The sequence below is a fragment of the Pholis gunnellus genome (assembly GCF_910591455.1).
Source record: "Pholis gunnellus genome assembly, chromosome: 5".
NCBI lineage: Eukaryota > Metazoa > Chordata > Actinopteri > Perciformes > Pholidae > Pholis > Pholis gunnellus.
Genome location: NC_136531.1, coordinates 27452648 through 27478233, shown reverse-complemented (window position 1 = coordinate 27478233; position 25586 = coordinate 27452648). Strand labels below are relative to the sequence as shown.

The window sequence follows — 25586 nt, the reverse complement described above, 5'->3', positions numbered from 1 at the left end:
TTCCCCTCCAACACCAAGAGAGGCAGAATGTGACAAGTTAAAGATGGTTAACGGACTGAAAGGTGAATGGATTTTATCTCTTGTTTTCGAGCTGTAGTTTTTCTCATTCCTTCTCAGTCTAAAGGGAGTCACAGTGAATTACTGGAGGGAGAAACCTCACTGGCTGTTGTTCAGTTCCCCTTTTTGACGAAGGCACTGAAAGACCTTTCTTTTGACTTTTTTTTAAATTGTGTTGTTTTGTTGCAAATAGCCCAAAACACTTTTTTTTTAATATGTGGATGTGTTTTTTAGGTGGCTCAATTTGTTTAAGGAATGCACTATGACTACTTTTAGATGGATAAATGTTCTATGAAACCAGCCTGAAATATAGTAGGACACATAGGCTTGAGGAGGGGAGTGAAACAGTCCGATGAAACACTTAAACATTTTAGTAGAACAAACTCCCTGGACTAACCTCAACATATGTCCATATTTATCATCAACAAACACGTCGCCTCTTCAAGAAAATCTAAAAATCATTTACAACACGATGGAAGATTTACTGAATGATTTATTTACACCCAGTCTTCACTCCTCCTCAGTGTAAAATAGTATGTGTTATTATAGTCAGAAAGTCATACAATTATTTTCTCCCATCTCTCCTTGAGTTCCTTGAGCTATAACTTACTTATTCCATAGTTTGGACCAAGTTAGGTGTGAGGGGCCACTAGTACAGTTCTACAACTCACTAATGACAACAATTAGAAGCTGAGTCACATGATTACATTTTCTCTGGAAAATGATCTTATTTGTTTATGTAGAGGAAAGCAGATTCATGTTTTCAGTGAGTTTGGGGGTTTTCAGATGTGGACCCAGGATCAGCCCTCCATCCTCTGGGTTGAAGCTTTAGTGCTGAATGGAAGAACAGAAATCAAGCTGTAGAGTTGCTGCTCAGGGAAATGCAAAATGTTCTTTTGTGTAGTCTAAACACTGGGAGGCCAACAACAACTACAACCACTCAGTTTCTTCCCTGACATGAAACCTTTGGTTGCAGTCTTAAATAATTTCTTCACTTTGTAATTTCACCTTCTCCAAAACCATATTGCTCCAAAAAACTAAAGTCTGCCACTAGAGGTCAGTATTTATGTACATTCAAATATAAGCCACTTTAAAAAAGAAAAAGTGAATCTTTTTTTACAATACAATTTCCTTTCCCAGCCATAATGGAGGTAAATAAAAAGAAGATGACGACAATATGTCCTAGATCTACAGTCTGAAAGGATATTTCTAGAACCAGTTTGAACTATTTGTCATTAACAAGGAATTGGAATCAACAAGAACAAAATGTGAACAGAAATATGAATGTTTATTTAAAGCCATTCATTTACTAGTTGGTGTGCACTGTCATCATTCTATCCACAGTGATGTTATAATATACATCCTCAGCCCAACTAAATCCTTCAGATGAAAACAATCATGCAATCCAGTGAAATCAGATGACAGATTTTTAAAACATCATCATATACAGTAGACTGTTTGAATGATGTGTGCTTCAGGACACAAACTGTAAACTCTGAAGTTGTGAAATGCCCTGTAACCTTTTACATTCCCATTTAGGTGTAGTACCAACAGCAAAGAGAGATTTAAACAACTGTCATTGTTTCATGTTCTCTACACTGCCTGTGTGATTCCATATGTTAACAACCATATACAGTGTTTGGATTGGTTAGTTCATTGTAAAGTTGGCTGAAAACCCACTGTGAACATGACTGGCACCATGTGTTCCCTCAATGTGGGTAGACAGACCACAGGTTTTAAGAAAACTGTGTTTACACATGACATTCATACAGCCAAATCAAAAAACTAAGAGAAAGGTTTTTGCCCTCCTTTATTGTTGAAATCTATGTATTGTTTCCTTTTTAATGCTTTGCTTATACAGCTGCACTCAGTTGGGGGGGGAAACAGAATTAGAATAGGCTCTGACAGGTGTACCAACACGCAGATATGATAAGGTCAAAGTGTGTGAGGATAAATGTCACCATGCTGCTGTGGCTGAGACAACTGGCTCAATCTAGTGAGCTATAGGAACCCCTCTCCTTTTCAACTGGAACATGTGACTGTTCCCTGTGGTGTGTGTATGTATGTGTTCTGTATCAATTAATGTAAATGATTTATCAATATATGACCTGTTAAAGGAAAAGAACTGCAACACACTGGCTCAGACGTATTATTCAAAATTACATGAAAAGCAGCTTCAAATAACAAAACCCGACAAGGCTTTTAAATTGTCAGAACAATGGAATCACTTTCAGTTTTATTGGTTCATCACAGTGTCACAAGATGAGAAGGAACCGACTGGCGAATAGTCAGTGGGAAACAGTTGATCGGTTTCCTGCATACATGGATTTGACAAATATGAAATATCATGTCTTGTTTGTCATATATCTAAATGTGTTCATGACCAAGGGCTTTCATTTCTCAAGGTTTGGCATGCAGTTGGATGATTAAAATATGCTGGTCTTCAGTATCAATTCAAAATTTGAAATTCAATTGAACAATTCAGCCACTGAAAAAACTCCATCTCATTAAAAAAATTAAACAATACATTTTAACCCATTACATCATATTTGAAGTCGTGACAGTTCTCATATAATATCCAACCAGAAATCCCTTTCTCTCATTAGTCAGTGAGTCTTCCCTCTCCTTCCTGACATTACCAAAGACACCAAGACTGGCTCTTTCTGCATTCAATCGATCATTTTTGTGGTCACGCCTCAAGATAGGTTCTTGACAGATAAATAAGACGTTGAATAGAAGCCTGTTTTGGCAGAGTGTGACAGTTGCTGCTTCTCTCTCATGAGAAGAAAAGCTGCTGACAAAGTTGTTGCGTTTCCTCTGGACAGGAGACCTCATGGCCGATGGTCCGAGGGTCGCTGAAGATCTCATAGTCGTTTCCTCCCTAACACACACACACACACACACACACACACACACACACACACACACACACACACACACACACACACACACACACACACACACACACACACACACACACACACACACACACACACACACACACAGTGATTTATCTGAATAGCAAACTAGTTGAGCTCTACAAGGAACTATGAAGAAACCCCGGGGCCATTTATTTCAGAATTTAGCACAAACTGCTCTTTTGTGAATCAGACAATACAGACCTGACTTTTTATACCTGTTAAATTAACTATTGGTTAGTTATAAACTGTTTTTGTTTTCTTCTTCCATCAACTGCTATTATCATTATAATTATTCCAGGCACAGAAACTGAAACTCGACATGCTGGGGATGATAGTGTGTTGCCAGGTCTTTACGACTCATCACCGGGTGTAACAAGCTACAGGAGAGCACAGCATGCAGCAAATGATGCACAGCATCATTTATCTCCATTGTCCCCATTCTAAGCATTGACGTGCAAGATGACGGGTTTACATTAGTGTTTTTAGAATAGAATAGTGTTTTTAACCACAATGATGAAATCTGCAGTATTGAATGAGTAAAACTATCATTTTCCTAAAAATCTCCATCCATACTGAAACCCCGAAACAATGAGAAAACAGCTTAATCTCAACACAAAAAGGCAACTACAGCTTATTCTAAATCACATCCTTTCTTCTCCGCCTTGGCCTCTGATCATACTAGATCATACACAGAATACAAAACCAGTCTACAGAGTGGCTGTTTGTAAATGCCAGCTAAGCAAGTGTGAATGGCCAAAACTGAGAGAAAAGGATGAGTTTCTAAAATGAGACGGGTTCGTAATGTTAGAGGAACATGGATGATTCACTTAGCAAGTACGCTGTATACTGGTCTGTGTTGTCAAAAACAACCATTCTTGTGTGTCTGGGCTTAGCAGAAAGTTCTATTGATAGAACAATGTGCGTCCTACAGCCATCAGACTTTCTTGTGCATCCAGCAGTAATTAGCATACTCACAGGTTTGGTCTTGTCTCCAAAGAAGTGAATGGTTGAGTAGTTGTCCTTCTCAACAAAACCCAGACAGAATCTCTTATCCCAACCATCAGGAAACACATCAAAGCTGATCTGGCCCCCTGCAGATAAACAAAGGCCGAGAGGCAGGGAGAGATGATGTGGACAGTTTACATCACACTGACAAAGAAAAGGCCACAGCTGAACTGGTGTCTCACACTGCCCGAGGTCGGCACCTGGGGCACAGTTGTGAAGCTGCTACGGTGCTGTGTTCCTTGCAGACTGAACACAGGTTCACTATAAATACAAACACTGTATAATTGTCATGAATGCAGTTGACTTACCAATTGAAAATGACAATCCTTTTCCTTTGAACTCTTCTTTTAATATAGACACAAATTTCTCTCTGATTTTCTCTTTCTGAAAGAAGCAAAAACAGACCAGATCTCACAGGCCAGCATATTTTTTGTCCGTCCAACTCTGAAATGATTTATGCATTGTGTCTTCAGTTAAAGCCAATTTTGGAAATTGTCATTTAGCTGTTAATGAAGTACACAAATAGAAAAAACAAACATCTACATTTTTGAGGGTGTACACCTGGGCCCTATTCCTCGTACGTGGTTCAACTAAGTCGATCAAATGTCCTATTATCCAGCTTAAATTAACCCAATGATTGATGTCAGGATATCTCGGTTCCTCGAAGGCTGATCCGCGCTCAAACAATCTCGTTAATTCGAACCAGACGTCAGTAACCAGGATAATTACGCGTGTCCGTCCTACTTCAAAAGGGGGAAGTGTCGATCACCGAAACCATGATTTTCTAACAGTACAACGGCAAATAAACTCAAAGAAAGAGCCTCTTTTTACTCCGCTGATGAGCAGGAGATCATGAACGCATATGAGGAATTCAAGACCATAATCATGACAAAATCTAACGCTGCGAGGGCGAGACGAGAAGCATGGCAAAATATCGCAGACAAGTTAAATGCGCAAGTGTTGGGAAAATGTATCGGTTAATTTTAAGAGCCTCATCACCTCAATCAATCAGATGATATTTCTTTAAATGTGCTGCTGGCAGTAGGCTTAATGGAACGCATCATCCAATGAGATCTATAGCGAAAATAATTATATCAACTCTTTCAGAATAAGTAGATAAAAACAAGTAATTAATAGATACTTATGAGGATATATGTACTGTATGCGCTTATGTATCCTATACTATATATATGTGTGTATATTCATGTATGTGTAGATTACCATATAGAATAGGAGTTTGAATATGCGTGCGAATCTGTGTATGGGCGGATCAGTATGTATGTATTATTCATAATAAGCAGTGAAAATAAATTGTGTGTAATTCTCTCTATTCGTATCATGAGTCCACCTTAATCATGTTCTACAACAATGATATCTATGGTGTACTAATAATACTGTCATATCATTATGAGTGCTTTCAACCATCATGTAGTTCAACCAGCCATCAAGAGGACACGGGAGCAAGTAAACACTAAGCACACACACATTATTCAGAATGGTGAGTCGATACAACATGTGCCATGGTGATGTAATGAACACATCCATAAGTGTCTTAAGCGCCAAATAAACGTTATGAACAGCACGGCATGCAGCGGCTTTCTCTATGTTCTCCACATCACCGACACTGTACAAACATGAACCACTCGCTACACAGCGCGAGGCTGTGATACAGTCTGTGAGACAGTCAATGCTCGGCTGCAGCGTGTGGTGTTCAATGTACGGCTCGAGAAGGTCTTTAAATAAATGATTCCTTGTCGGTAGAATCGATAGCGCTCGTACAGGAAGTCATCATGATGTGATAACGGATCTTGGCGATCTCGAAGAACTCTCTCCCTATAAAACGCTAATCTAACTAATATCCTCCTTCATCAATGGGATCTCTGAGGAAGGGAGCTGACATGTTTTTCCAAGGGAGTGGCAGCTTATCCAGCTAACTTAAGTTAGCCTGCTCTGGAGCAGGTTCAAGTTTATGGATGTGTTGCTATGGTGATTTTGCCAAACTTGCTTCGTGGAACCGAAAAGCCTGATTCACGTACGAGGAACGGGGCCCAGGTGGCAGTGTAATGGTCAAATGTAAATAGAAAAAACACAATATCTGATAAGTTAGCACATTAAATTACATTTTGTCAAAACAAACACCAAACAGTTGCCTAATTGCAGATCAATCAGACACAAAGGAACAACGTTTCTTTGGAGTCAACTTTGTGGCCACCTGCTCTACAGCCACCCATTCATTTCCCATCGGCTTGAGCCTGCTGATGTGTGGACTACCTGATCTAGCTCGTAGAACTCAATCCTCTCTTCTTGTGTACAGCTGCGTCCAATGGGGGAGATGTTCAACATGCCATTACGAAATTCAATGAATGTCCCCCTGTGAAACATAAAACATAACCATTTAGTCTCCCTAACGCTAAATCTGATCGTCACTATAAATTACTATTTACATTTTCATGGCTTCCCAGCACCCTTCCATTCCCAGTGCATCCGAACAACAGGACCCAAAATCAAATTAATAATGACATCATGACTCGGATATGACTCTACCTCTTCTTAGGCAGTTTGATCTTGGCCATGTAGTTAAGACAGAAGTTAATGAAATCTTGGAGTAGCTCTTCTCCCATATGGGCCTGGATGGACTGACAACAGCAAGCAAACAAACAAAGTAACCGTGGGGCCTGTTATACAAGGTAACACCATCATATTCAGGCTTTTGTTTCACAAAATCAAGATTAGGATGGCAAATCATTTGAATCTGTCATACAAAGTCTTTGACAATGCAGGCTTACAATCATTCACCAAAAAGAAGATGTGCTTTGGTCACATTACGTCAATCTTACCTGGACAGAGAGTAACTGTCCATTCTTATAGGCCACAAGACCATTCTCAGCAAACACGTAGTCCACTTTCTGGATCACTGCGCACATAAACATACAGGAAAATGGAGAGTCAAACTAACACATAAATATATATATATATATAAATATAAAACTACAATAGAGGAACCTATGTGCGTTTCACCGTCATTTCCCAGCTGCTCTTTGATCTTACAAAGGTCCGACCCTCCCACCACTCCGACTCCAACTCGAGTCCTGAGCTTCTCGAGGAACTCTGCCATGTTTGGAGTCACACGCTGAAAAACACACAACACTTATATACTGTATAGAAGTCATCAGTCACAATCATAACAGTCTCGAGCTTTTGCACAACATTGAGTACCAGAATATTTTTATAAATAAAAAAAATCTGCCTGTATTTCAGTAGTCAGTAGGGAAAGTTTTCAACTGGGTTATGGACTTTCTAAGAGCGAGAACTATTCAGGTTGAAATATGATCAGGACTAGCAAGTGAACTGAGAGAATGGAAGACCTCAGGGGAGTGTCCTAAGTCCTACCAAAGATGACGCATGACCAGCTCCGCCCAATGGTTTGACATTAAACACTTCCGGAGGTCGTTGTGGCTCTGCAATATGATGATAATAACCTAGTACTGTCCAAGAGTAGTCTGACCCTTAGGAACCCCATGGATACTTTTGTTCATAATATTAATCACAAAGACATAGCACTGCAAGACATAACACAAAAGTCATTTCAGTCTAAGAAACAAAATACCTATTTTCTAATTCCTTTTTTCATTTATGTTTTCTATAAAAAGGGATACAGATGAAGATACTTGTGGAATAATTCATTCCTATGCTAGGAAATCTCTAGAAGCAAGGTCTGAGATGGAAGTTTTAACAGTACAACTTTAAAAGCAAGCACAAGAGGATTTGTGCTTGCTCAGCCACTACCAGAATCTGGAGGGATGCCAGAACATCAACCATGCTGAAGGAAAGGAAGATTCAAATCTTTGAAGATCTGACACAGGAGACCAAGGATGCTGGGACCAAACTGTGGCCGCTAGTTGAACAGGCAAGGAAGGAGGGGAAGGAAACAGGTTTCAGAGTACCCTTTACACAAATTGATGGTAAAAGGGTCACAGAGAATAACTATGAGCTAGATTGTTTTTCAACATATTTGACACAACACTGCCTTATGTCTGGTTTACAGATATTACAATTTATCTAGAGTATTTGTTCTCCAAGTAGTCTCAATTATAACCATTGTTATTGTGATTATTTATCCACAGTAAACATTCTTACTTCTGCACTCTTACCAGATTTAATTTGTTGTTCCCTCCTCTCACAGTCATGTTTTATTTTTTTTTAAATGGGAATTTTATTAGATGCCTGGAATAGGTTCTGTGGTTTACACAAGCTTAGTAGATGTCAAAGTTTTGTTCTACGGTATAAAAGACATCAGCAAACACCCCATTTGTGAATTTTGAAGATTTTACATGTTTTAAAAAGACGAACGCTAACATGAGGCCAAATGGGACTACAAAATGCAATAACGCAGACTAGTTCATCATGTATACATACTAGGGCTGGGCAAGTTAACGCATTAATTAATTAATGCCGACAATTATTTTATCGCGCGTTAATGCAGTTTTTTCTTTATTATTAAGCGGACATTTTTAACACAAGAACCAGGCAGTGGTGAACAGCTGTGTTTGTGTTGCATCTCTTCCACCTACATTCCCCTGGGTCCTAAGTCCCTCCATGTACAGCTTCTTATCACCCTCTATGTACCAACGTACATTTATAACAAATACCACATATATTACGGTAATCAGCGTTGCATATGTGTCTGACCAAAATACCCAAAAATAAATGATTCATTTAAATTTTTTTTTTTGTTTTTAAAGTTGTTTTGTTTGGAATATGTATAATAAGCATATCATTTAGTTATCGCTACTGAGAATTTAACAAACATAAAAAAGAGGAAAAAAACATGAAATAGATAGGTTTGCAGTTTTCAAGGTGTATATTTATTTCAAATTGCATTTATTACACACATGAAGATAAAGTTGTGAACACCGGCTGAATATCTATTAGAATCATAACTGTATTTTAACTGCTACTGTGTAAAGGGAATACTGCTGTGAAAAAGCACCTTATTTGTTTAAAGTGTTTGTAAACCAAATGTTATTGCACTTTTGTTCATATAGCAGTACTTTAAAAATAAAAGTGCGCAATACACTACTTTTGAATTCATTATTGAATGTTGCCATAACAATGCGGTTAATCGCAGAAAATCATGCGATTAAACATTTTAATCGTTGGCAAGCACTAATACATACGCAACCTTGGTAACAGCCTAACGTTAGATTTTTACTTTTGCTGATTGCGTTCACGCTTCAAAAACTATAAAAGTGGTGTTCATTCGCGAAGATTATCTCGATGAAGAAAATGTGTTAGTATCATTGACTTGCGTTTGCCACAGACCTCATTTTCTGCAATAGCCCGGAATCCAATGGAAAGATCCCATTGGCTTTTTGTCGAAGGAACCAGTGTGATGCTAAATTCCATGGTGGGCCTACAAAAATATGTCATCTCTACAGCACTCTATTACAGTGTTGTGATATTAATGACCATAGTATTCTCTGGGGAGGGGAAAGGACTGATAGTGGAGGATGTTGGACTCCTTGGGTCTTGAGTGTTTAAATGATGGGAGTTTCACGAGAATGAATTGCAATTCAGGCAGTAATTTAAGTTTAGACCTGAGCCTCATGGTCCATGGCAGGTCTTTGTATCAGAAAGGTATGGAATCATTCTACTGTTGGGACGTGATCATTACCCTATTTTCTGTAGAGTAGGAAGTGGAAGCAAAGTGGGTTAGAAGATACAACAGGGAGGTGGGCATTTGGAAAGGCTCAGTGGGAGAAATAAATAAATAAATAAAGTTTTAAAAATACATATAAAGAACAGGATTTGGAAATATTTATTGAAAATGTGAGAGATGCTATAATTGGGGCCTCCAATCTGACAATTATAAGAAAAGCTGGGATGAAAAGGCAGCATGTCCTGAGAGTGCTATTGAGTCATGCAGGGAACATAAAAAAGGCCAACAAAGAGCTTTGGTTGGGTTTTTAAAAAGAAGGCTAGTGAAATGGGTATACTGGATAGAAGTTACTATCCAACTGTTGTTCTGCCAGCTTAAGCTCCTTGGTGTTTGCCACAGCCAGAAATTGATCTTGAACTGATAAGAGATGAATGTGGGCGGAATTATAAGATCATTAATTCATACATCAGAAGGAATAACCATCACTATTACATAATTATACAGACATATATTAAGACTGATAAAACACAGCAGCAGTAGTTATCCAAGAATTCAATGTTGAGTGTGGGAAGAGACTTGATGATGATGTATCTGTGTAGTTATATAGTTATTGGTTAGCGGACATCAGCAAGAGAGAGCGATAGTTAATCAAATGTCTGTGAATTGTGTGTGGGTCCCTGCCCATGTTGGAGTTGATGGGAGAGAGAAGGCAGGTAAAGCAGCAAAAAGGGCTTTGAAGAGTACATGGGACTAATCACATTAATGTAAATATAAGTAAGTCAGAAGCTAATGTGGTGATCAAGGGACAAATCAAAAAGATATGGCATTATGGAATTAAGGAAGGAAAGGAAAATATCTTTCTAAAAATAAACCCTGGGTTGGGAGTAAGGCTGCAACAACGAATCGATAAAAATCTATTATTAAAAGAGTTGGCAACAAATTTCATTATCGATTCGTTGTGTCGCGCGATTATTACGCCACTCAATAAGTCGCGGAGATGTTTGAGTGTTCACAGCAGGCTCGGTCGCCTGAATACCGCAGCTAGGAATAATGGAATAGGACTCCGGTTCTATTTTGTGGGTTTTTCTCTGAACTGGGGCCATGATTAAGAGGGACGGCCGGGGGAAACCTCACCCGGCCCGGACACGGAGAGGATTGACAGATTGATGCTCTTTCTCCATGCTGTGGGTGGTGGTGCATGGCCGTTCTTAGTTGGTGGAGCGATTTGTCTGGTTAATTCCGAAAACGAACGAGACTCCGGCATGCTAACTAGTTACGCGGCCCCGTGCGGTCGGCGTCCAGCTTCTCAGAGGGACAAATGGCGTTCAGCCGCACGAGATTGAGCAACAACAGGTCTGTGATGCCCTTAGATGTCCGGGGCTGCACGCGCGCCACACTGATGGATCAGCGTGTGTCTACCTTTCGCCGAGAGGCGTGGGTAACCCGCTGAACCCCACTCCTGATATTAGTCCATTTTCTTTTTTAATTATTACTTTAACAGCTCAGGGATGTTCGAGCAACCTGTTTGTGCACTTTCTGAAGATTTTTTGCACTGTGAATTTGCACTGTCAGTTCTGTTTTTGAATAAAGGGTTAGAAATTAATGCTTTTTTTTTTATCCGATTTTTTTTATCCGATTAATCGATTAATCGAACAAATAATCGACAGATTAATCGATTATTAAAATAATCGTTAGTTGCAGCCCTAGTTGGGAGTGCAGGGTCTGGAGGACCCTATAAGAAAAGGTAGGCCGCCACCCCTTGAGGCACAAAAAATAAAAATAAATAATAATACATTTTACAAATTGTCAATATTTGTGTTTTTGAAATATGGAATGCACCCAATATGTGTAAAATATGATATCTGCGCAAAATATATGCTTTTCCTACACATCCTCTCTGCATGTCTATATGGAGGACGAAAAATGTCTTGCATATAAATAAATGTATAAATAAATACAGGAATAAATCAATCAATGCATAAATCAATGTATAAATACAGAAAAGAATAAATAAATGCTGAAATAAATACAGAAATATTTAATGCTGGAATAAATAAATACAAGAATAAATAAACGCTGAAATTATTAAATAAAAGTTGATACCTAAAACAGGACATAAATAAATAAATCTCTACATTTTTGGGCCCTATTCCTCGTACGTGGTTGAACTAAGTCGATCAAATGTCCTATTATCCAGCTTAAATTAACTCGATGATTGACATCAGGCTATCTCGGTTCCTCAAAGGCTGATCTGCGCTCAAACAGTCTCGTTAATTTGAGCCAGATGTCAGACAACAGGATCGTTGCGCGTGTCCGTCTGACATATATATATATATATATATATATATATATATATATATATATATATATATATATATATGTGTGTATATACATGTATGTGTAGATTATCATATAGAATAGGAGTTTGAATATGTGTGTGTGAATCTGTGTATAGGCGGATCAGTGTGTATGTATTATTCATAATAAGCAGTAAAAATAAATTGTGTGTAATTCTCTCTATTCTTATCATGAGTCCACCTTCATCATGTTCTACAACAATGATATCTATGGTGTACTAATAATACTGTCATATCATTATGAGTGCTTTCAACCATCATGTAGTTCAACCAGCCATCAAGAGGACACGGGAGCAAGTAAACACTGAGCACACACACATTATTCAGAATGGTGATCAATACAACATGTGCCATGGTAATGTAATGAACACATCCATAAGTTTCTTAATCGCCAAATAAACGTTATGAACAGCACGGCATGCAGCGGCTTTCCCGATGTTCTCCGCATCACCGACACTGTACAAACATGAACCACTCGCAAAACAGCGCGAGGCTGTGATACAGTCTGTGAGACAGTCAATGCTCGGCTGCAGCGTGTGGTGTTCAATGTACGGCTCGAGAAGGTCTTTAAATAAATGATTCCTTGTCGGCAGAATCGATAGCGCTCGTACAGGAAGTCATCATGATGTGATAACGGATCTTGGCGATCTCGAAGAACTCTCTCCCTATAAAACGCTAATCTGACTAATATCGCTTCCTCATCGATGGATCTCTGAGGAAGGGAGCTGACACTTTTCCCCGGGGGAGTGGCAGCTTATCCAGCGGATCTAGCTCAAGCCTGCTCTGGAGCAGGTTCAGGTTTATGGATGTGTTGCTATGGTGATTTTTCCAAACTTGCTTCGAGGAACCGAAAAGCCTCACTTATGTAATCTCATCCTGGAAATTATCCGGCTAACTCAGTTAGCCACGTACGAGGAATAGGGCCCAGTTCACCTTCATTTATTTATTTCTGCATTATTTCTGTCCGTATCTTAATGAGGTAGGTGGTCCGAACCTCATTTGTTAAACAGGATTGGTCATGTAGAGGAGCAAGTCAGAAGCAACCAATTCCTAGCTTTTGACCAAAGAAAGTTGCCAAGAGGATTTGGAAAGTTGTCAGATTTAGCGAGAAAGTCGTCAATTTGACAACACTGGGCTAGCCAACTTCAACGTTACTGTGCAAGGCAGCAGTAGTAGACCAGAAGCAATCACACTCCTGTGACCAATCCTGCTTTAGACAGAGGTTAGGACCTCCCACCTCATTAGCATACATACACATAAATAAATAAATGTAGGTGAACAGAAATGTAGAAATAAATATATGACATGCATTTCTTTATGTCCTGTCTGATTATCAACTTTTATTTATTTATCTATACATTTATTTATTTATTTCCATATTTATTTCAGCATTTATTTATACTGTTATTTATTTATTTCAGTATTTAATTAATCTTTTAATTATTTATTTCTGTATTCAAACATTTATTTATTTATTCCTGTATTTATTTATTTATCTATACTTAAGTCATATTCTGTCCTTCATATCTCTCAGCCACGCTGGGGCGCTGGAGAAATTGACCATAGGAGGCGGGTCTGTGAAGCAGTTTAGCCAATTGCTGATTAAAGATATAAATGTGTGATATACAATTTTGCTTATCAGCGTCCTCAAATAGATTCAGCCAGGGGCAGAATCAGTTTTGCCCCAAATTGCGCGTCCTCGTCAGAACTAGTCTCTACAGGCCAGCACGAGCACTATTCCCAATACCCATTTAAGAGGACAACTTTGGCGGAGAAACTACAGGTGACAGAGCTGATCCTGGATCTGAAGCCTGACCTCACAATTTGTATTTATCACCACAGGTATAGAGATGTTTTCTTTTTGAAAATATATTTTTCTGAATTTATAAATCCATTGTGCAATGAAATTCGTTAGCATAGCCGTTCATTCACCCCAGTTTAGTCTGCTGGTGTAGTTGCCATGGCAACAAGTGCCAACTGATGTTAGCCTACATTAGCTTAGCTAAATAAAAACGAGTAGCCATACTATTACAATTTGGCATTTTTTTTTATTAACCAATTACAACTACCAACAGTCATACCTTCAAGGACCTTTATGTATTGTGTAGTGCTGGGCAATGATTAACATTTTTTATCGCAATTAATCGCATTGTTATGCGCAAAATACAATAATGAATTCAAAAGTAGTGTATTGCGCACTTATATTTTAAAAGTACTGCTATATGAACAAAAGTGCAAACACTTTAAACAAATAAGGTTCTTTTTAACAGCAGTATTCCCTTTACACATTAGCAGTTAAAATACAGTTATAATGATTCTGATAATAGATATTCAGCCGGTGTTCACAACTTTATCTTCCTACCTGGAGGGACTTAGGACCCAGGGGAATGTAGGTGAAGGTGAAGGAAACAGGAAGAGACGGAAAGAGTTCTTCCCGTCTCTTCGCCACACAAACAGCTGATTTGGCTCGCCGGTTCTTGTGTTAAAAATGTCTGCTTAATAATAAAAATAAAACTGCGTCAACGCGCGATAAAATAATTGTCGGCGTTAATTAATGAATGCGCTAACTCGATAACGCGTTAACTTGCCCAGCACTAGTATTGTGACATAGTGTCAAATAAAGGCTGAACTGCCGCGGCACCTCTCCCAAACAGCGAGATCCTCCTTGTGGCACTGGCACCTCAGTGGCAAGCGTCAGTCAGGCGTCAGGACTGTGGCACCTCAGTGACTAGTCAGTGGCACTTCAGCGGCAAGAGTCAGTCAGGTGCCACAACTGTGGCAAGCGAGCGGCACTCGTTCGGCACCCGTCAAGAACCTGCCGAGCTGAGCGGGCGGAACCACATCCTGAGAACACCCGTTATTGTTACGATTGGATTTTGATTAAACTATATTACGAACGGTATTGCATCAAACAATCCACAGATTAATTGAAAAGTTGATTCTTGCTGTGTACATGGCTAAATAATATTAAATCGCATGTAGTCAACTATTGTTGCTAACATTTTTATTTATTTATTTTTCTTCTAATGTTACCCTGGTATGTGCTTGCACCATAGACTAATAGTTTTCTTTCATATGGTCATTCTATTGCCTTGACTTTTATTTTGACATTTTTTTACTTCCGGACTACCCGTCTTACTTTGCATCGCTCTTCAAAAGAAAAAACAAATAATCCATAAAACAGACTATCAAAACATACACGGACCAGGGGGGCACACTCCTCTGACTACTGGTGGCAATCGTCTGACGCCTAGAGGCACTCGGACTACTGGCGACACTCCTGTGACTAGTGGTGGCAACCTGTGACAACTGTTGGCACTGGCAGCTTGTGGCACCTAATGACACATATAAGCAGAGGAAGAGTGAAGATATTACATATTTAAAAAAAAATTATTCGAACATTTAGGCATAACCACTTGTCAGGGTCATTTGGCACTCTGTAGATGCTTGGATGTCACGAAAAATTGAAAAACAAACAAAAATAAAGTAGTATTAGTTATTCATTATTGCAACTGATGACCTTTGACTATTAAAGTAGGCCAAATAATCAGTAAAGATTGTATTTTTGTTTAAAAACGGCCTAAATCATGACGTTGATGGCAGAAGTATTTTAATAAAGTAAAAGTTGAACCTGGTTGCTCACAGGCATACAGTTTTAAGCCAGCTACATAGATTGACTTATTCGGATCGTTGCTGAGTTACATTTCCCATCCGATTTCCATAGGTGCTGTTTATATTCAAGGGTCTATGTGTTAGAAAACAAGTTTTTTCTCCAGTTAATTAGAATCTAGATAGTTGTGTGGTTATAATCGCTGTACACTCGAGGTGTGCGTGTTCAGGTTTACCTAGTGGAAAAATAATACCAGTGTTGTACTTAGACTAACAGTGACGTTTCCTCAAGGTAAAGCAACATAGTGGTGGTATAACATGATATGTTAAACATTGTAAAAATTAATTGAATACAATTTAAAAAAAGGCTGGTACATTATATATATTATGGTATATAAGTAATATATTATGAAGTGAAATGTAGTAGTAGCAAAACAATATTCAGTATAGTACAGCAGCATTGCATATTGTAACTAGAAAATGCATTTCCTGCTGAAAATGCGTTGGAATGCTGAAAGCTGAAATTAATTGGAAAAACATTGCTGAAAATAGATATCCAATTAAACAAATAATTGGAAAAAGCTTAATAATTCAAATAGTTTAAAGATTACAAATTGCTGAAAATACAGAAATGGGAGACTACCTGTCTGAAAAATGTTGTAGCCCGAAAGCATTTAAACTGCACTGCTGAAAACCCTTCTAGTTGAAATGTTTAACTATGGTGTCTGTAGCTGAAAGTATGAGAAAGAGGAAGGCTTTGAAAGTTGAAGAAGTTGAACAGGATTTGAAGATTTTCTCCATAGATATCCCATTCAAAAAAGATTGCAAAAAGCTTAATAATTCTAAAAGTTTAAAGATTAGATTACAAATATGAAAAGTCACATCACTGCTCTCCTGAAAGAGCTGAACATTAATATTTGAACGGTTTCTGTAGTTTAAAAAATGTCGGCAGTGATATTTGTTGTAATAGTAGTAGTAGTAGTAGTAGTAGTAGTAGTAGTAGTAGTAGAAGTTGTAGTTGTAGTTGTAGTAGAAGTATTATAAGTAGCAGAAGTATTAGTAGCATTAGAATAAGTGTGTGTGTGTGGGGAGGTCCTCTAAAAGTATCCAAGACCTGAATGACTGTATGAGTGACACACAGAGAGACAGAGAGAGAGAAGTGTGTGTGCGCGTGTGTCTGTGAGTCTGTGTGTTTATCAACATTGCTGATTACCTTAATCACGAACACCTGTGTGCCAGCAGCCTGTTCATGGAGAACAGACCGGGAAACACCTCTCAAACAAATCCTCAAAAACCCCATAACCATAGCTCCTATTGCTCCGATATCAATACATGAGCGGAAGGATGAGTTGAACAACAGATCCTGTGAAAATTGTGTCTGTAGTGTAAAACATGTGGCTAAACTGGCGATGTAGAAATGGGGTACCGAGTTCTGTGGAAGATGTTTTTGCAGCAAGATTTAACATTGGTCTCTATGGAGCAGAAAGTTGGTTTTCCTCTCAATTAAGTGATTTTCTGCCAAATGTGTAAATCTGTGGGATTCCACAATCATTTTTTAACGAGAAGAACAGGATTAGCTACTGTAAAAACTAAAAAATATATATGAAGAGTGAAAATTGTGGAGTCGAAGGCAAAAGACAAATATTTTTTTCACAAGAATCTGAAGCTGCTCTTCACTCGAGCGGTGACATCACGCACTCTAAGCTGCGCAATACACACCCATTATAAAGGCAGAAAAGGACTGAAAAAATCATAAAAGTTAAAATGGGACAGTTCAAAAAGTTAAAAAGATATCAAAAAGGTGAATTATGCGGCAATAGATCAGGGTTTTTTCAACATTTTAAAGTTGAAATGGTGTCTGTAGCTGAAAGAATGAAGAAGTTGAAGGATTTGAAAGTTGAAGAAGTTTAAGAGGATTTGAAAATATTCTTCATAGAAACCCATTCAAAAAAAAGTTGCAAAAAGCTTAATAATTCAAAAAGTTTAAGAGGATTTGAAAATATTCTTCATAGAAACCCATTCAAAAAAAAGTTGCAAAAAGCTTAATAATTCAAAAAGTTTAAGAGGATTTGAAAATATTCTTCATAGAAACCCATTCAAAAAAAAAGTTGCAAAAAGTTTAAAGATTAGAAATATGAAGAGACATAGCAGACATGAGCTGAAAGAGATGAACATTTTGATATTTGAACGGTTTCTGTAGCTTAAAAAATGTGGAAGGAGATAAGTGCCAAAATACGTACGGAAGAAATATAATAAAACGGCGGAATAAAGATTTGAAGAATAGTTGGAATGCTTAACAGCATTCCAACAATAAAGAGAAACAGGATAACAATAGTTGGAATGCTTAACAGCATTCCAACAATTATTAAGTCTACAAACGAGAAAAGAAAAAAACGCAGCTCATAAAACTGATTTATGGCAGCTGACCTATCGTAACAACAATGGGTGTTCTCAGGAAATGTGGCTCCGCCCGCTCAGCTCGGCAGCTTCTAGACGGTGCCGAAGGAGTGCCGCTCGCTTGCCACAGTTGTGGCACCTGACTGACGGTTGCCGCTGAAGTGCCACTGACTTGTCACTGCAGGGACGTGCGGTCAGCCTCACCTGCCACCATGAAAAGTAAAAAACAAATAATGATAAAATAAATAATATTTCTCTACTGATCTGTGCTTTTTTTTTGGGAATATTTTATTTTTCCAAGTTTTTTAACAATGCAAGAGAACGTGCAGAGCGTACAGAGCACATTAAACATTACAAAAAATTACATAACAAGTTAAGAAAGAAAAAAAAAAAAAATACACAAAGATGAAATAAAATTAAGTAAATAAATAATTTCCCCCACCCAAACAAAACAGAAAACAAAAAAGGTTGGTGCATAGAGTGACACAGCACAAAGAGATACTCTAATGACAGTGTATATTCTAACTCCAAATAGTTACAGTCCTATGGTACTGTTAGTAGTTCTGTTAGTAGTTCCACAGACCATTTGTCGATGAGAGTGGGGGAATCAGACTTCCACGTCATTGCGATACATTTCCTGGCCACACAAAGCAATTCCTGCAAATTTAATTTGGAGCTTCGTTAAAGACCTGCTGAGAGTTATGAAATTTCCCAGTAAACATAGCTCAGGATCTAATGGAAAGGTGACCCCTGTGATCTTAGTCATTGTATTACAAAAGTCATACCAAAAGGACCTCACCTTTGTGCAAAGCCAGGTACAGTGTAGGAAGGAGCTGACCTCTATACCACATCTAAAACACATTTCTGACAATTCAGGTTTGGATTTATGTAGCTTCTGTGGGGTGAGGTACAGTTGATGAAGAAAATTATAATGAACAAGTCTGTACCGGGCATTAACCGTTGCTGACAAACTGTTCTGGCACAAATCTGACCAGAGTTGTTCATCAATTGTTATATTCAAGTCTGATTCCCATCTCATCCTGGATCTGTGTAATCCTGGTTTTGGGCCCTCATTCAGCAACATGTAGTACATTTTAGAAATAAATTTGTACACATTTCCCTGGTGAAGCAATTTTTCCACATTAGTTAACACAGGTAGAGTCATTCCAGGGCCCAGGTTGGTTCTCAAAAAAGATCTTAACTGGAGGTAACAAAAGAAAGTTCTACTGGACAAGTCATACTTTCTCTTCAGTTCTTCAAAAGACATGAGAAGTCCTTTATCAAAGCAATCTCCGAGGTGCTGGATTCCTCTGTCATGCCAAGTCTTCAGAATCTTGTTATTTAGAGTCATGGGCACAAGTTCATTTTGACTTAGAGGCGTTTTTGGTGACAGTCTCATATTTAGTCCAAGAGTTTTGTGAACTTCATACCATATTTTAATAAAATGTTTCAAAATAGGATTGTCTGTCTTGTTGGATATGGTTTTGGAGTTCCATTTATAAATGAAATCACTGGAGGTTTCTTCTTTCAGAGGATGAAGTGCAATTTGTATCCAAGAGGGGGCAGCATCACCGTCAAAAAATGACAAAATATATCGCATCTGGGCTGCTATATAATATTTCTTTAAATTGGGTAGTTGAAAACCTCCTAGACTATAATCCCATGTTAATTTTTCCATTGAGACCCTTGGCATTTTACAGTTCCATAAAAACTGCCTAATGTGTTTGTTGAGGGTTTTAAAAAAGGTTTGAGGTAATGGAATGGGTAAGGACTGGAAAAGATACTGCAACCTCGGGAGAATATTCATTTTCACACAGTTTATTCGACCAATTAGAGTAATGGGTAGATTCATCCATCTGCGTAGGTCGTCCTCGATTTTACTCAGCAACGGGAGATAATTAAGTTTATACAAATTTTTAAGATCATTATCTATAATTATTCCTAGATATTTGATATTCGGGAGCCACTTAAATGGGGTTGTTTGTTGGTATTCCGTGTGATCGAAGTTTGTGAGTGGAATAATTTCACTTTTTTCCAGATTGACCTTGTATCCTGAAATAGCACCATAGGTGTTTAGTAGCATCTGTAATTTAGTGAGAGAGTTAACTGGGTCTGTTAGGTACAGAATTACATCATCTGCCAGGAGATTAATTTTATGATTTATTTGGTCCACTCTGAACCCCTTTATATCTGGATCCTGTCTAATTGCTTCCGCAAGTGGTTCAATAGCCAGGACAAAGAGTCCTGGAGACAGAGGGCAGCCCTGTCGACTCGATCTACTCAAGGGAAATGCTGTCGAAGTCTGTCCATTTGTGGTAATTTTGGCTCTGGGTTTATGGTAAAGGGTTTTCACCCAATTGATAAATAAATGGCCAAATCCAAACTTATCCAAAACTTTGAATAAATACGGCCACTCTAGCCTATCAAAGGCCTTTTCAGCATCTAATGCTACAGCTACACTAGGTTCAGTTTTAGATTTTGTTAGATGGATAATATTAAAGAGTCTGCACAAGTTATTGGCTGATGAGCGTTTCAAAATAAAGCCGGTCTGGTCTGGGTTTATTAATTTTGGCAAATATTGGTCAAGCCTGTTAGCCAGGGCTTTTGAAATCAATTTATAATCTGAATTCAATAACGAAATGGGTCGAAAAGAGGAACACTTTAATGGATCTCTATTTTTTTTGTGAATCACAGTGATTATGGCAGTGGAGAATGATTCAGGGAGAGTTTGAGTTTTGGATGCTAAATTAATCACATCCATTATAAGGGGGGTAAGTAAGTCCTTAAATTCTCTGTAGAATTCAGGAGGGAAGCCGTCCTCTCCTGGTGATTTGTTGGCTTGTAATGAGCATAAGGCCTTTTCAATTTCTTTCTGGGTGAAGGGCAAATCAAGATTCTTTTGGTCTTCGTGGCCGAGTTTCGGCAATTCAATAGTGGACAGAAATTCATCAATCTTAGATAGATTCTCTGGTGATTCTGATGTATATAGATTTGTATAAAACTGTTTGAATGTGTCATTAATTTCTGTTGGGTTGTGTGAGATTGCACCCGTTTCAGTTTGAATTGCATTAATTGTCCTTGAGCTTTCCTCTGTTCTCAATTGCCAGGACAGAATTTTGTGAGCTTTCTCTCCCAATTCATAATATTTTTGTTTAGTTCGTAAAATGTTTTTTTCAACTTTATAGGTATGTAATGTATTGCATTTCAGTTTTTTGTTAACCAGCCGTTGGTAAAGTTCTTTAGACCCAGATTGTTGAAACTCCTTTTCCAATTTCAAAATATCTGCTTCTAGCTCATTTATCTCTGCCATATATTTCTTTTTGATTCCCTTTGTATAAGATATTATTTGTCCTCTTAGATAAGCTTTTAGCATGTCCCATAATATGAAACTATTGGGGGAGGAGGCGCAGTTTGTCTCACAAAAAAATGTTATCTGGTCCCTAATAAACTGGCAAAAGTCTGGCCTATGAAGGAGAGTAGGGTTCAGATGCCATCTATATTGGTTTGCTGGTTTTTCTGGCATTAAAATAGATAGGGTCAAAGGTGAATGATCAGACAGCATCCTAGATAAATATTCAGATTCTAGCGTTCTATGAATTAGCTGCGTTGACAATAAGAATAGGTCGATCCTGGTGTGAGAGTTGTGTGGGCAGGAGTAAAAGGAATAGTCTCTAGTGTGAGGGTGCATCTGTCTCCACACATCAGTCAGGTTTAGATCTTTCATAAATGATAAGGTAGTTTTAGCTGCTTTTGTTTTGGATGTCGTTGTGGCTGACTAATCTAATATAGGATCTAAGCAAAAATTAAAGTCGCCTCCTACAAGTATGTTTTGTTGTCCCCCCGATACCTTCATAAAAATATCTTGAATAAAGGATTCATCGTCATAGTTAGGTGCGTATAGGTTTAACAGTGTCCAGGGTTCAGAGTAGATTTGGCAATTAACTAGGACATAGCGGCCTGATGGATCAATTATAGTTTCTCCAATTGTCACTGGAATGTTTTTATTTATTTACCCCCCTGGCTTTCGAGTTAAATGATGATGATAATACGTGTCCTACCCATTCTCTTCTCAGCTTTTTATGCTCCTGTGTGGTAAGATGGGTCTCTTGAAAAAAAGCTATATCTGTTTGCAGTTTTTTAAGGTGTGTCAAAACTCTCTTCCTTTTAACAGGTCCATTTAGCCCATTCACATTAAAGCTAACAAACTTCACTACCCTACTCATTAATACTACGTGTGGACATCAGTGTCATAGCCTCTTTGTAAATGCACTGTGCAAGAGCCAGTGTATCTCCTGTGATCAAATAAAAAAAGATAAACCAAAGCACCAACCTTAACGAAGAAAACAAACCCCTTCACCCACCCCTCTTCCCCCCAAGTGCCTAATCCTGAACGTTTGACACTATCTTCCCTATCAAACTGGGTTGTGCACTTTGCACTTGTCAAGTATGACATCTCTGGCTGGTTCAAAAACATACAAACCAGCCCAAGGCTCTGTCTGAGAAAGAGTTTTACAATATGTATAGCATCCAATTTTAAGTGTAACAAGAAATTATAACAAATGCTGAAAACACCCTTTTCTGAAATAAGTAGAACGCAAGCAGGGTGGGTTAATATGAAACCAATCTATCAGAAGTAAACTTAAACTTCCTGCCATCACTTACTTTATCTCAACATCTATAGCATAAGAAGAGTGACGGCAGTGCTAAAGATAGGCAGCTCCTGAGAGCTGCCGCTGCGTGTCTAGGTTTCATCCACCTGTTGGTTCCGTCCGCCTGGTCCGTTAAGTTTGTCCCGGGGAGTCGCGCAGGAATGCCGCCGCTTCTTTTGGTGTTTTGAAGAATTTTCTTCTTCCATCAGGAAGCGTGATCCTCAGTGTTACAGGATGAAGCAGGGCAAACGGGATGTCCTTGGATCGAAGCTCCCTCTTAACTTGGTCAAACTCCTTTCTGCGTTTCATCAAGCTGGCACTCAGGTCAGGAAAAAACAACACAGGCTTATCTTCGTACATGACAGGGCCGTTGTTCTCTTTGGACCTCTGTGTGGCGATGCGCAGGATTTTGTCCCGGTCTTGGTATTGAAGCAGGCGTATCTATACATGTCTCGGTCTCTGGTCTGCAGGTGGACGGTGTGTAAGAGCTCGGTGTGCTCGCTCTATGATCAGCGGCTCAGTGAAATGCTCTCATCCGAGAGTGGCTGGGATCCACTGGGTAAAAAAGTTCACAGGGTCGTTTCCCTCACAGTTCTCCTTCAGGTTAATGACACGTATATTGTTGCGTCGGCTGTAGTTTTCCAGCTGGTCGACTTTCTCCAGTAAAAAGTCATTTTCTTTACTTAGTTTTTGGACGCGAGAATCTAGGCCCACCAGCTGGTCCTCTGCTTGCTAATGCGGTCTTCCGCTTCGGTTATGCGGGTGCTCAGTGTATCCAGCATCGTTTTCAGTCCAGAGATAGATTGGTTAATTTCTGCGGTTTTAGAGTCGAGTTTACTGGAGAGAGCTTGATTACCGTTTCGTATCTCTTGAAGAATGAGGGAGTCTTTCACACCGTCCATGTGCTCTTGTGCCGCCGCCGCCATGACATGAACTTCTTCGTCGCTATTCTCGGGAGTTGTTTTGTCAATAAATGTCAGAGTTTGCTCACCAGCTGAGTTTAGTTGTTTGTTTCTGGACCATAATAAAGCTGTCAAACCAGGTTGGGACTGAGTTTGGGTGTTTTAAAAGGTTTTAAAATGGATTTGTTTGAAGAGCCTCTGGGCCAGCGTCTACCTAGCTTCGCTGCATCACGTGACCCCCCTGATCTGTGCTTTAAATGTAATTTCTGTATGATTTCAAGCATTTGTATAGTCAAAATCGCCTAATTTGCGCATGTCCTGTTCTAACAGAGAGGAGACACGAGAGACCAGCAACGAGCCTCAGATTGCGTAATCCCTAACAAACTAGGTTGAGCGTGTGCCCTTTGCTTTCTCATTGTTTGTCACCACTGTAATATTTGTTGACACTTGTATTATATGTCCTTTCTTTCCATAGAATAAGTCATGTATTTCACGTATGTGTAGAACATATTCAGTCTTGCTGATCTGACATTAAACAGCAGTGAATAAGCACAGAGGGGAGGCAAACAGTACCTCTGCCTCAATGAAGGGAGCATGCGATATGAAATAAGAAAAACAACCAGTCGTCAATGTGCAAGCTGCCAATTGAATGGTGATTTAAGCTACTCTATTGGGTTCAGATATTTGTAAATCTGACTCTGAAAGAGTCAGTGCCTCACCAGCCACGAACCTCACCGCACGTCACTGAGGTGCCACAGTACTGACCCCTGACTGACGCTTGTCACAGACTAGCCACTGAGGTGCCAGTGCCACAAGGAGGATCTCGGCCTTGCACACGATTTGAGCCAGCTCCTACTGGGTTAGTGGGTGGCAGTATTGGCCCTGAAATCTGTTTGCGAACCGCCATAAATATCATAAGACGGTAAAGCCATGACGTGGAGCCGGATGTTACACTGACACATCATTTGGCAGCTGTTTGTATGACTGGTGTGAAGTATACATTAAAACGCGTACACGCACACGCTACCTGTCTCGCGGCCGTCAGCGTTCCGTCAACATCGAAGAGGCAGAGTGTGCTAGCGGCTCCAGTCATCTTCGTGTCCCGGTTCTGGACACGGTGCTTCGGTGTTCCCACGGTGTAGGCCTGCAGTGATCACTCTGAGTGTGTCCAAAGTCAGTCACGCTTCTTCGTCGTGTTTTTGTTTTTTCTTCTTCTTCTTCTTCTTCTTCTTCTTCTTCTTCTTCTAGTTTTACAGCGGTTGGCGTCCATCTTATTGGTGCATTACCGCCACCTTCTGCTCCGGAGTGTGGACCAGACAAACTTGCACTCTTTACCCCAAAACAAAACAACAACAAAACAAAACAACACACAATCAAATAAACAACAAACAAATAAGCACTCTAACAAGCACCCTTGTACCTTATCCCTGCATTTCCGTCATACCCTATAAAAAAACCCTGTGTTCTTTAGGAAAGCTAACAAGACCCTAACCTGTGCTCTCTCACCCATGTTCAGTACACCTTTCAGTGAGCATTCATGCACCCTTAATTCCCTGAGATTTGTCCTCATTGTCTCTCTCTGTACCTCATACACCCTACAACTCACCACTACGTGCTCGACTGACTTCTCTTCTCCACATCCTTCACACAACCCTGTCTGGTGTTTCCTTATAATTTTAAGTGTTTTATTTAGTGCGCTATGGCCCAACCGTGGCCTTGTTAGAACAGTTTCCTCTCTCCTATTCCAACTACCTACCCTGGTAACTTTGACACTCTTTTGTATACAATATAATTGTCTCTCTTTCTCCTCTCTGTCCCACCTATTTTGCCACATTTGATTGATTTTTTCCCCAGATAATGCATTTCACCTCTGCCTTACTGATTCTAATATTCTTTTCTATATTTCCTGTCTTTAATGCCCTCTTTGCCAACTCATCCGCCCTCTCATTCCCACTCACCCCTACATGTGTTGGAACCCACAGGAGTTTAACCTGACCTCCCTGTTTATTTATCCTTGTGGCTGACTGAAG

At 39.2% G+C, this 25586-nt stretch overlaps 1 protein-coding gene across 1 annotated transcript; it reads right to left on the bottom strand.

The window, feature by feature from the left end:
• Positions 1-1363: 1363 nt before the first annotated feature.
• Positions 1364-24792, bottom strand: pmm2 (phosphomannomutase 2). Its single transcript, XM_079160144.1, has 8 exons — positions 24584-24792; positions 7002-7113; positions 6821-6897; positions 6528-6619; positions 6255-6354; positions 4292-4367; positions 3954-4069; positions 1364-2938 (listed from the first exon to the last, which is right to left on the bottom strand). The coding sequence occupies exons 1-8, from the start codon at positions 24647-24649 to the stop codon at positions 2834-2836; spliced, it is 744 nt and encodes a 247-aa protein (XP_079016270.1). The 5' UTR covers positions 24650-24792; the 3' UTR covers positions 1364-2833.
• Positions 24793-25586: the final 794 nt, after the last annotated feature.